Source organism: Pezoporus flaviventris, unplaced genomic scaffold, assembly GCF_033815535.1.
Source record: "Pezoporus flaviventris isolate CSIRO_AGI_PZ_B2104156 unplaced genomic scaffold, CSIRO_AGI_Pfla_v1 ptg000025l, whole genome shotgun sequence".
Taxonomy (NCBI): Eukaryota; Metazoa; Chordata; class Aves; order Psittaciformes; family Psittacidae; genus Pezoporus; species Pezoporus flaviventris.
The window spans coordinates 7,021,586-7,033,802 of record NW_026892573.1 but is presented as its reverse complement, the minus strand read 5'-3'; the positions used below and the strand labels follow the sequence as shown (position 1 = coordinate 7,033,802).

Genomic DNA, 12,217 nt, shown 5'->3' with positions numbered 1-12,217 from the left:
ATATATTTTGACTTTTGTTTAGTATCCTGTTTTTCTTCTTTGGAGTTTATCCCCAATGTCTTCGTAAGAGGACTATATTAAGATGAATTTTTAATTCATGTTAACTCAAATACACCTGCCCCATGTCAATCATTCTAGTTAATCTTGGTTACCCCTGTTCTAGTTCACATTGTTTTTTCTTAAACATGCGTGACCAGAATCATACACAATATTGCAAAATTCAGCATCTCAATGCTTTGTACCGTGGGATTAGTATTTTCTTCCCTAAATGCCCCTCTCTCAACACATCTTACGACACAGCCACAGGTCACTAGTCTCTTGTCTTCTCATTTGTAAGAACATACATTTCTTGGCATGAAATACAAATAGAGATAATTAATAGTGATGGGAAGTGTAATGTACAGTCTACCCAAAACTCTTACATGGCTTTATCGTGTGATTCACTGTGGAGGTGGGCGATTGTTTCCAGACATAAGGATGAACAGAAGCAATGAACACTTTTTTTTTTTTCTCCTGGGTTGCTTGTTAGTCTTGAAGGATTAAAAGGGACCAAATGGGACCAGTGTGGTGTTACATCTAAGAAACAGGTAAGACAACAACTCTGCACACAGTTCACTTAGCATAAAATCAGACTCTGGGTATAAGATACATCCTAATGAGTTTCTTTCCATCAGTGCTCCAAACCATATGCTGTTCAGGAGTATTTTTCTCAATACTGGATAACTATAATGCTATTTTAGGTGAATTTTGTCTATTACAGTAAGTTAAGCAAACCATATTTGTGTTCTCTTATTAAGTGGCTTAAATGTGTACCCAACAGATTTTACTGTTTAGCAAATGTACCAAAAATCAAAGTAAACATAACATTTAGTTGAGAACACTGAGCCTTAGCAGCAAAAAAATTATTGAGAATCAAAATTCCTGGGGAAAAAAAAAGTACAAATGCATGATACATACAAACCAAGTTACTTAAGTTAGGGATTGCTGACAGCTGGTTGCAGTAGTGCACTGTAGTAGTTTCATCAGTCCACTTAGAAAGGATGCAAAAGCCCTGACATATGGTGATACTGTTTGTGTCCTCATTTCAGTAATTGCTTGTGTACTTACAACAGATAGAATGAATATAACCATTAATGGTATCAAAATATTTATTGTATGACAAACCATTCTACAGTGACCCCTGTTTCCCCATCAGGAGCCAAATGCCTTCTAAAATTTAAAATTGCACTAGATCATATTAAATAATGGTAATTTTTTTTTTTCCTGTTTAGTCTTTGAGACAGATGGGCATGACATCTGTCAGCTCTTCCTACAGCCTCTTTGTTGACAGCTGAATGGAATAATTTTCAGTGTACATAAAGTTGCTTTCAAGAAGAAAACCTCCACTTTTGAATAGAAAAAAATAAGCTTTCTACAAAGATACAGCGGTAAAGGAATTTTCAGTGATATTCCCCATTTCAAAACTGCTTTATAACATTATCTTCTTTATTCACTTCAGAGAAAGAATATGTCCTAAGTAGCATGTAGTTAATACTTCACATTCTAAGCAAGGAGGCTTGCAATAATTAAGCAGCATTCTTACACCTCATATCACTCTGCTTCTCAGGAAAAAGAGCCATCTCTGAGCTCTAAACCATTCAAGCTCATTTATTTTAAGAACTGACAAGTCAATTCATAATTTTAGACAATTTTAATCTTTAAATATTGTGCTTATGTTTTATTCAAAAGAAACTAAAGTTATCTCAGAACATTTTGTGCAACAGTTGGAAACAGACAAAACCTGTGTTTTAAAAGAAGCCCAAAGAGAAAAAAATGAGGCAATTAGTGATTTTTTTAAAAAGTCATATCCTGAAATGAATTGCTGATGTTCTAATGAACTACAGCAGGAAAAGAATCACATCTGGTTACAGATCCTGGAAAAATTAAAAATATAAACTCATTGGTTTTGCACAAATTTTTGTATGTCATGATTTCATTGCCTGTGTTCAATCATTTCATCACATCAAACTGAAAATGAACAATTCTATCAAATCCAGCCGCCATACAGAATTATGCTGACTGTGCTGTTTAGAATCTACAACCCTCTTTAGCCCCAAAGTATGGCTGTCTACTGTAGAGCTACACCTATCAATCAAGATTGGTTTGTGTGATGGTATTTGTGTCAGCTTATTTGTGTTCAGCCTAGCAGAACACTTTAGGCACCTCTCCAGTTCTAATAGTTCCAATTGAACTATTAAGAGTTTAGTAACCTGATCAGGAATTAAGATCAACTGTAGAGATCTGGAACACTTCTTCAGGTAAATTTTAATGTAACTGAGGCTGCAAACAGAACCCTGTAAGGAAAGAGGGTGGCAAGAAGGACAGGGGAATCTTCACCCCCTGCAATAAACCTTTCATCATTAATATTGACAATCCTTTTCATGTTTGTAGTACTCTTTCAAGTATATACTGTCTGCAGAATGAGGCATTGTCTGTAGAACGTGACTTCTGTTCATGACAGTATCTTAACTGAAGCTACAAGACAAGGCTAAGTTTAAAAATTTGTCCAAGATTTATAATTAATTATTTACAATTACAAGGAAAGCAGCATGATACACAAAGAAGTTTTACATAGCAGGACACTGTCTTAAAAAAAGTTCCTCTTGAGCCTGATGCTACAACTGTTACCAAGGGAGTATGTTTCTCTAACTTCTGCTCTGACTTCTGCTGCTCTTCCATATAAAGATTAACCAGATAAAACACTCTGAGATTTATATAAAAGAAAACAGTCACTGTTAACCACAACAGCTAGAAATAGCTGTGGAATGAGAGGCAACTGTCACATGAAATACAGTCAAAGCACTGAAACATCTGGCATCCTTTTGGCTTTGGAAAGGGTGGTATATTCACATGGGCAGAGAGAACATGGGGTATCCTTTTCTCTTTTACACCAAAAAGCATGTCTTTCATTTGGCTTGTTACATCATGTGCCATTATTTTTTACCCCAGTTGGTGACTTCCTGTGTACCCCTTCAGATGATCAAGCTCTTCTGTAAAGGGATTGTAACCTTGCTCTCTTAAACAGCGTAAGGCCCAGAACAGCTGATCTGCTGGAGGAAATTCATCCCACTTAACCCATTCCCAACCTGCAGGAAAAAAATAAAAAAAAAAAAAAAGGAAAAAGAAAAAGCCAGAGAATGAAATAATGTGCACTTGCAACACAGAAAACCAACAATATCCTGGACTGATTCAAAAGGAGTGTGACCAGCAGGTCAAGGAAGGTGGTTCTCCCTCTACTCTGCTCTCCTGAGACCCCACCTGCAGTATTGTTTCCAGCTTGGGTCCCCAACACAAGAGGGATGTGGACCTGCTGGAGTGAGTATGGAGGAGGGCCATCAAGATGTTCAGAGGGCTGGAGCACCTCTTCTACAGAGACAGGTTGAGAGAGTTGGGCTTGTTCAGGCTGGAGAAGGCTCAGGGTACATGTTAAAGCAGCTTCCAGTGACTAAAGGGAGCCTACAAATAATCTGGAGAGGGACCTTTTAGAAGGGCATGTAGAGATATGACAAGGGGGAATGGCTTTAAACTGGCAGAGGGGAGATTTAGAATTTAGCTTAGATATAAGGAAGAAGCTCTTCCCTGTGAGGGTGGTGAGGCACTGGCACAGGTTGCCCAGAGAAGCTGTGGCTGCCCTATCCCTGGCAGTGTTCAAGGCGAGGTTGGACGGGGCTTGGAGCAACATGGTCTAGTGGAAAGTGTCCCTGCCCAGGGCAGGAGGGGTTGGAACTGGATGCACTTTAAGGTCCCTTCTAACCCAAACTATTCTGTGATTGTACGATAATCATGTAACAATTCCGCCTTTGCAAGTCCGGACGGACTGCACAGAAATTACCAACACAGTTACTTTAAATTCATTACTTTCCTTAAGTCTTGACTCTACCAGAAGTGAGCGTCTGCTCAGCTCTGCGGAATAAAGGTGCCAGCAGCCACCCCCCGCCCTCGGTCGGTCACAGCGTGTGGCCACACACGTAAACAGGAAACCGACCTCCAGGGTGTGTTTTGATGCAACGGGCACCCCTATCCCACGCTGCCGCCCCTCACCCTCGTTCTTCTCGGGCTCGCGGTTGCGCGGCTCCGCACCCGGCTCCGCCTCCCCCTTCATGAGGACCGTGACGTAGTGGTACCGCGCGGCGGTGCAGAACGAGTTGACGGTGGAGGCGAAGCGCACGTTCCGCAGCCGCAGCGCCGCCTCCTCCAGCGTTTCCCGCGCCGCGCACTCGGCCAGGCTTTCCCTGCAGGAAGAGAAAGGCATGGCACAGCACGGCCGCCTCAGGACACGGCGCGCGTACCGGCGGGGCCGCGGGGGGGGTGTGGGATGGGGGGTCTCTGGGCTCCTACCCGAACTCCAGGTGGCCTCCGGGGAGCTGATAGGTGCCGGCCCCCATTGGGCCTTTCCTCTTGCCCAGGAGGACGCAGTCGGGGTACGCGGCGCTGGTGATCACCACCCCCACGCCGACCCCGGGCCTCGGGGGCTGCGCCGCCTCGCCCATGGTAACCGTGGCCGCTCGGAGAGGCTCCGCCCTTCTCAGGCCCGGCGGGTGGGGGGCGGCTCCGCCAACCGGGCCGCGGCCCGATTCTGGGTGGCCGGTGCCTGGGGAGGGAGTACGCGGGGTGCGCGTGCGCGCTGCGGGTGGTGGCGGCGGAGCCGTTGTGGGAGGCCGCGCGCCGTGGTGCCCTGAGGGCCGAGCCTGCCGCGGGAGTGGCGGGGCGCTAGGGGGCGCTGTGCCCAGGGAGACTGCCGGTAGCCTGTGAGGGGAGCAGCGCCCTGCGCCAGGCGGGCTGGTGAAGAGAGGTGGGTTTGCAGTTGGTGCTGCCGGCTGTTCGCCCTCTGAATGCGCGGAACAGCCACCGGGAACTCGAAAAGCATTTGTGCAAATGAGGGGCATCTAAAGCCAAAGAAGACGCAGCTCGGTTCCGTGGAGGTCAGGGTGCCAGTTGGTCTATCACTGTAGATATGTTCCTCTTAAGAAGTGCCCCTTCTTCTGTTGGGTAGAGTCTGGTACCAGGGAGTCCGTTCTGAAACTTAAAAAAGAAGCTACAAACAGAGCTCCAAGGGCAGAATGACAGTTCCTGACTGACAAGAAATCAGAATTTCAGCTACCAAATAATCCATTTTCACATTTGATTCTACAATTATGTAGAATACAATTATATAGAATACATGTTCCTTGCAAACAACTGTAAAGTTTGTCAGGCCTTCCCCAGCCTGTTGATCACAACACAGATATGAACTATTATTCCTTTGCAGTACTTTCAAATAGAGGTTCTTTTTTTGTAAGGTTTTAAAACACGCATATACAGCTTTTTTTTCATTTCCTTATGAAAGCCACAGGGCCAAACTGGCTGAAGATTAATCAGTACTTATTTTGTGGTATTATTTTTTTGCCTGAATGGGCTCAGTATGGCATCAGATGAGTCCCAGTGTTGGCATGAAGGAAGCATTAAGAGTCCGTGCATGGGCAGGCAGCAAGGCTGCCCTTTGACAGTATTTGGCCGCGCTCTTTAGCTGCAGTGTCAGCCCACACCCTGAATTACTGACATCAGTAAATAAACAGAATAAGAATCTTGGGCAAATTGCCCAGCTAACTGATTTTTTTTTTTTTGTAAACCAAGCTTGTTCCTTTATATCTGCCCTGCTGTACAGCTGGAGTATCTTATCTCCAGGTTAAGCATCAGTCAGTTGTCACTTCTGTATTTACATTTTAAGATGTCAGTGATCCTACAAAAGTCTTATCAAAGGCTTCTCCTCACCCACTAAACTCATTCTGGTTGAATGCATTAAAACACTGAGACTGTTTATCTGAACAACGAAAACATTCTGCTTTCTGTGTATACCATCTTCCTGTACCTTGTACCAAATGGCACCTACAAATGAGTCTGAGGGTGGCCACTGTCATTCTACTCATCTTTTTAAATACAAAAATATTTATGACTGTAAATATACAGTCATTATGCTTGTTAAAATGCTAGCAGTATACAATTTGTTACAAATATCATGTAGAATATAAAAACGTTTTTCTGAAAAACTAATACTTTTCAGTAGGCTAAGGTTTTCCCTTTCTCTCTACCATCCTATTGATCACAAGGATGTGAAATACTACTCCTTTGCAGGACTTGAAAACAGGTTTGTTGTTTTTTTTTTGTAAGGACAGTTTTGAAATAATGCTTTTATACAGATGTTTGTATTTAATAGTTTCAATTTTTTTTTTCATCTTACATTTGGGTAATTAATGTAAAGAACACTTATGAAAATAAAATGAAAATGCATTTTGTTGACTGAATCTCTTCTAATCTGTTTCACTTTAGGAATTATTTAGGCATACACTCAGGTTTTGCACAGACTATGAAGTAAATATAGGCCAGTATTTATGAGTTTGATAGTGAACAGACACATACTGAAGAAAAGGGATGGGAAGAAGCCAAGAATAACAAAGTAAAAATGCATCTTCTATAATAAGTAGGATGTTGAAAAGCTTGCAAGATTATGATTTATAGGCTTTTTCATCTGACAAAGTACTTCTGTGAGGTGAACAGCTAAAGCAGTGTATTCAAATCAGCATGTGTCCAGGCTGCTATGGAAGCAGAGGCACCTACTTTTCAGGCCCAAGGTTACTCATGCTGCTGCTATTGAAGTGGCTGTGCAGTGAACTGGATGAGTAAACTCATCTAGCTCCAAAAAAAAGCCCCACTTTTTTTTTCATGAATTTGTTTTCTAGCATGCTGTGGGCAGCACAGGGAGGGGATGGGACAGAATTAGATCAGATTAAACAGCACAAAACCAAACCTGACTCAGCAAACTGGGAAAAGATTATTTTATGAGCAGGATGGGTTCCCTGATAACATTTACAGCTCAAGTACATAAGTGATTGAATTGGCACAAGGGAAACAGCAAGTAAAGCATCTGGGAACAAGAGTGACAGAACTAATCATGTTACGAATAGGCCAGATTTATGTCAGATTAAAATGACTATACAGCCATTCCTTAAGAAGAACACAGAGAGAAACAAGACCAGGAAAGAACACAATGTACAAAAGCTGCTTGAAAAGTAACTACACAACCAGAAAACATCCATCTTTCTGAGAATCTCACACGTGGTTCGCTGGCTGTGGAATTTACTGCATACTCATATTTGCTTAGCACAGGTATGAACTGGGAGATGTAAGGATTAAGTTTAAATATTTTACATTGCAAAGCTGTTATTCAGGACAGCAGTGCATGGCATCAAAGTCCTGCCAGCAGGCGGGCTGAAATGTGAGCTTGGAAGATGGATTTTCCCTCACTTGCATTCAAGCAGCTGGTTGTTACCCTGAATCCTAATACTGAAAATCTAAAATTTAACATTGTTAACTGTTTCCTCACTTCTGTTTTAGGAGAAATATTTCTGTGATACGCTTCCATTAAATCACCAGGTCTCTTACCATAAATCATCCCTTGCTGTAATGTTCCTGCTTGATAGAAATCAGTATCAGAAATTAGGCTAATTTAAAGAGCACTCATGTCCTCAAAGCCAAGAAAGGATGATAAAGCTTGTAAAATTAGAGAGACCTGGATCTATAAAGTCCTTTGGGATCTCCTGGCACATACAGTGCTACAGAAATCTGAGTATGTGTGAATGATTTGTGTTTCCTGTGGAGACACCAGCTATAGTTGAAGTTGCTTAGCAGTTTCTGATTCCTTAGGTTTAGTTTTTTGCAAATATACTAAAGCATAAATATTAATGCCATAAATTTCCAGCATGTCATCTTAGTATATCAACTTTTGAGGTTAATTTCAGCAAAACCTATTAATTTATTTCTAGGAGATACATTGGAAAAATATAATTCGAGTTTGGAACAAAAAAGCCTTTCAGGAGTAAAAAGATGGTCAGTGAAAATATATTCAAGTTAATGTCAGTAAATCCACATGCCATTTTGTGCACAGGGCTTTTTAAAGGCTTGCTGTTACAACCTGAGTATTTCCCCTGACATGACATATTCCAGTCTCTCCAGCTTAAATTACCTTCTTAACTTTTCCTTAAAATGCTGTCAGTTAGAACTGGGAGCTAGTTTTGCCTCACAGCTGAGAAATAGGGACTATCTGCTCTTGTCATGTTCAGTATCAGCAAGGGAGTTAAGTCACCAGAAATTCAGTCAAAGCCATAGTAAAGCCAAGACACGATCTAATGAGCAGGCATTTGCTGCCTCTGAGGTGCAATGATGGAAAGAGAGGTTATAGTCTCTGCATTTCTGGGTGAAAATCCTGGCCTTTTTTGCCATAGTAGGATTCTGCACCCTCTTCTCTAAAACAGAAGCTCTTGTCCCCTTCCGTGCTAGGCTGTACTATTGATACTTAAGTCATGTGCCAGAATCTTTTCTGTGAGGATGCTTTATGCAGCTATGGTTCTGCGTTGACCAGGTAAATAGAGCTAGAGCACCACTCTAGCTATGCCACTTTTAACATAAGGAAAGGTGGTAACTAGGAAGGGTTGATAAGCTACAGCTTTTTCCTATGGGATAGTTGGATGGAGTCTTGGGTGACATGGTTTGGTGCGAGGTGTCCCTGTCCATAGCAGGGGGGTTGGAACTAGATGATCTTACGGTCCTTTCCAACCCTATATGATTCTAATTCCATGACTGAGACTTTTTTCTCCTAAAGCTTGTATGACGTTACACTAAAGATACATATACCAATGAGGGTGCAAAGATTTACACTTGAAAGTGCCAATGCAAATGTTAAGTACACATTTAATTTTTGTTGTTTGTTTTTTTTTTTGATATTGCAGTCCAAATGTAAAGAGTAGCTGTTTTAGACAAAACAAGGAGAGAAACCAAAGGCAATTTTTTTAGGCTCTACAATTTAGATTCAATCACTAAATTGTCCTGATTCAACAGGAATAAATACTGACATGCTTATAAGCTGAGTTTTGCATGAAGTTGGTAGCTGTATCTTCTACTAGGATGTTGTACAATGAGTGTTTTGGACTTTTTAGATAAAACAGGCTTATTCAATCGAGTCTGGCCCACTTACAATAAACCAGACTTTGTTCTTTGCTCTCACATAACTTTGAGAACTCAGATCCTTGCAAGATATGTCTGAGTATTTTATATATTCCTATCAGTACTTGTGTAAAACATTACAGAATAGCTGACAGGAGTTTCCTGTTCAATAGGTTGTCATGCAATTTGTTAAGCCAAGATGTAAAAATGTGTTATCTTTTGATCCTTAAATCCAGGCTTTCCCCCACTCCCATCTACACATGTGGCGAACAACTCTTGTGATCTTTAGATTTTTGACAATTCAACTATTCTGCTTTAGTTTGCCTTCTTATAATTTGAGATTTTTCACTTAATTTCCTTGATGTTAGTTCTTTGCAATTGCAAATACACTTTCATACTGATAATTAATATTGCTTGTCAAATAGTTTTTCTTTTCCTATCAGTTTATAACAGATTTGAAATTTTGTATGTGTTCATCTAGAATTTCCTGAAGTCTACAAAATGCATTTTAATAGTAATAAAGAAAAATGAAAGATGGGTGAGAAAACAGGTTTTGCTCCAACTCTGTAAAATCCCCAACAAAACACTAATAAGTAATACCTTTAATTTTTAGTACCTGTGTAGGTCCTATGTGGTAATAATCTTGCACTGATTCTTACCTGCAAATAGACAGTTTAGTTTAGCATGAACAATAAGCTGTTGAACACTAACCCTGAGCTATGTGCCTCTGATCTGATTTCCAAAGCTTAGATAGGATTCAGACCTAAAGATGCAGTCAGTGTATTATGATGATAAAGACCAGTGCCGCGATATTTATCCAAATTTCACTGCAGGAGAAGAAATTAATTTGATCTGCCTGTCTGAACTTCTTGGGAAGTGGAGGAAAAAGAAAGAAGGGTTGACATGATAGGGTCAGTGGTCAAGTCTCATGTGGCCTGACTTCCTTTCCAGGCTTTGCATCTAAACTTGGTCTCTTCCTTTTCCACGGCTGTCACAGTCAAATAATATACTGCTAGAAAACTTGTATCTGTGGATAAAAAGTAGGCAAGAGTTCACAGCATCCCCAATGTGTCATTGGCAATGAAGCTATGGACAATACTCAGTAAAGAAAAATAAAGGCTGCTCACTTGTAGCTGAAATACTGGACTTTCCACAAATTCTTCTACTTAAGAAAGAGTTGTTTCCAAATGACAGAAGGGAAATATTGAAGAAATTAGCTTACTTTACCTTTGCCTATGCCCTGACCCTACCTTTATTATAAATTTACAGTCTGCATCATCCTGCACAATCCTGGCTTCACATTAAACTCCAACCAATTCTTCATTACATTTTCATATAAGAATTTATAAGACGTATGAGATTTTTTACATTACGTACTTTCTTATCATAGAACAGAAAATCCTTGCTTTTAATATTGTACTTCAGAAAAAGCCTAGCTAAGCAAAAACCCCAAATGTTGGTTCCTATAATCTTCACTGTCGTGAACTCCTGTACTTTTAAATACTGGAATATTCATTTTTATATCAGTGATGGAATTATAATTCATATCTGGTTCCATTAAGAGTACTGTCTGTCACCAAGATATGGTGTCAACCCAAAAGTGGTCACTGTCTTCACAACAATTCATAGAGGATAATGGTGTGCAAGAGCAATAGGACAAATTACAGCCGTCCTGTGGAGAGTTCTGTCTTTATCCGTTGTTAATTATCTCTTTGCTCTGCTGTGTACAAACAAGATTAAGTCATCAGAATGAGTATAGGTAAGACAATTCTGTTTTATTTGTAGCTCTACCATTAACAGTTTAAATGACCTTGGGCAACTCATAGCCTGTCAGAGATGGATTGTACTCCAACTTCTATGAAACTTCCAGGTGTATTTAATCCCAGGGAAGACTGAGACAGAAGAATATAAAAATGTCCATTTGCTGAGGACAAAAATCCATCTAGGACAGTATCTGGCAGTCCAGAGTGGATGTCTGGATGATAATAGGCAAGAAATCATGGCAGGGCTTTTGATTACTTTTCTCCAGCCATCTGTGGCTCAGTGACTTCTTAAGGCAGAGGTGGCTTCTGCGTATTTATTAACTCTCTTCTGGTTTCTCTTTTTTAAACCTACAAGACTCCACTCAAGCCTATATAACTTTCCGTCACTTGCAGCATACATGGCAAGGTTCTCCACAGGTTAGCTGTGTGAAGTGTCACTTTCGTAAACAAAATCCTTTTCCTCACATTGAATCTCACACCTACCAACCTTCCACATGGAGCCTTAACTATGAGCCACAGTCTCTCCAGGGATATACCTGCTGTGGCACGGGCTTATCCATGGCCACCGCCACTTTGAGGCACACTTGTTCCACACTTGTTCCTCACCTGTGGACTCATCCACAGGTCACCGTCCCTTTGACTCAAGTTCACACTGGAGTTCCAGCCAGTAAAGCAGCACAGAAGTAGCAGCAGTGCCATGGCCATCAGCCAGCACAGGCACATGGCCATTGCTGTTATCAGAATGTTCCCAGGGACAGCACAGTAAGATGATAAGCAGTACAGCAAGCAGCAAAAGCAATAAGCAGCCACAAACAAGCAGTAGACTATATACAGTATGGCAACTAAGTCCCATGCCAAGCATAGGAGCATGCCAATTAATAGCTAAACAGCAGTAACAGCTATAAATTCATTCTAGCACATTCCACCCAAATCTGTTGCTATCTCAAACCCTTTGAGCCCCATGCTGGGCGCCAAAAAAGCATTGTCATGCTTTAACCCCAGTTGGCAACTAAGCACCAAGCAACCTCTCTCTAACTTCCCCCCTGTACTGGGATGGGGAAGAGAATCAAAAGGGGGTAAAACTGAGATAACTCATGGGTTTAGGTAAAGACAGTTTAAGAGGTAAAGCAAAATTCATGCATGCAAGCAAAGAATACCAGGGAATTCATTCACCACTTCCCATGGTCAGGCAGGTATTCAGTCATCTCCAGGAAAGCAGGGCTCCATCACATGTAATAGTTACGTGGGAAGATGAACACCGTAATTCCGAATGTCTCCCTTCCTCCTTCTTCTTCCCCCAGCTGTATATGGTAAGCATGATACCATATCATACAGAGTATCACTTGGGTCAGTTGGGGTCAGCTGTTCCTGGCTGTGTCCCCTCTCAATTCCTTGTGCACACCCAGCCTACTCACTGGTGGTGTAGGGAGAGGAGCAGA

General features: G+C 41.3%; 1 protein-coding gene across 1 annotated transcript; it reads right to left on the bottom strand.

Moving 5' to 3' along the window:
- Positions 1 to 2,727: 2,727 nt before the first annotated feature.
- Positions 2,728 to 4,634, bottom strand: NUDT15 (nudix hydrolase 15). Its single transcript, XM_061457339.1, has 3 exons — positions 4,378 to 4,634; positions 4,081 to 4,271; positions 2,728 to 3,125 (listed from the first exon to the last, which is right to left on the bottom strand). The coding sequence occupies exons 1-3, from the start codon at positions 4,527 to 4,529 to the stop codon at positions 2,980 to 2,982; spliced, it is 489 nt and encodes a 162-aa protein (XP_061313323.1). The 5' UTR covers positions 4,530 to 4,634; the 3' UTR covers positions 2,728 to 2,979.
- Between the last annotated feature and the right edge of the window lie 7,583 nt (positions 4,635 to 12,217).

Excerpts from the sequence above, each read along its gene's own strand:
- NUDT15 (XM_061457339.1), bottom strand. The coding sequence starts at position 4,529 with ATGGGCGAGGCGGCGCAGCCCCCGAGGCCCGGGGTCGGCGTGGGGGTG. Across the intron at positions 4,272-4,377 it reads GGAGGCCACCTGGAGTTCGG|GGAAAGCCTGGCCGAGTGCG; the intron begins GTAGGAGCCCAG and ends CTCTTCCTGCAG. Across the intron at positions 3,126-4,080 it reads CGAGCCCGAGAAGAACGAGG|GTTGGGAATGGGTTAAGTGG; the intron begins GTGAGGGGCGGC and ends TTTTTCCTGCAG.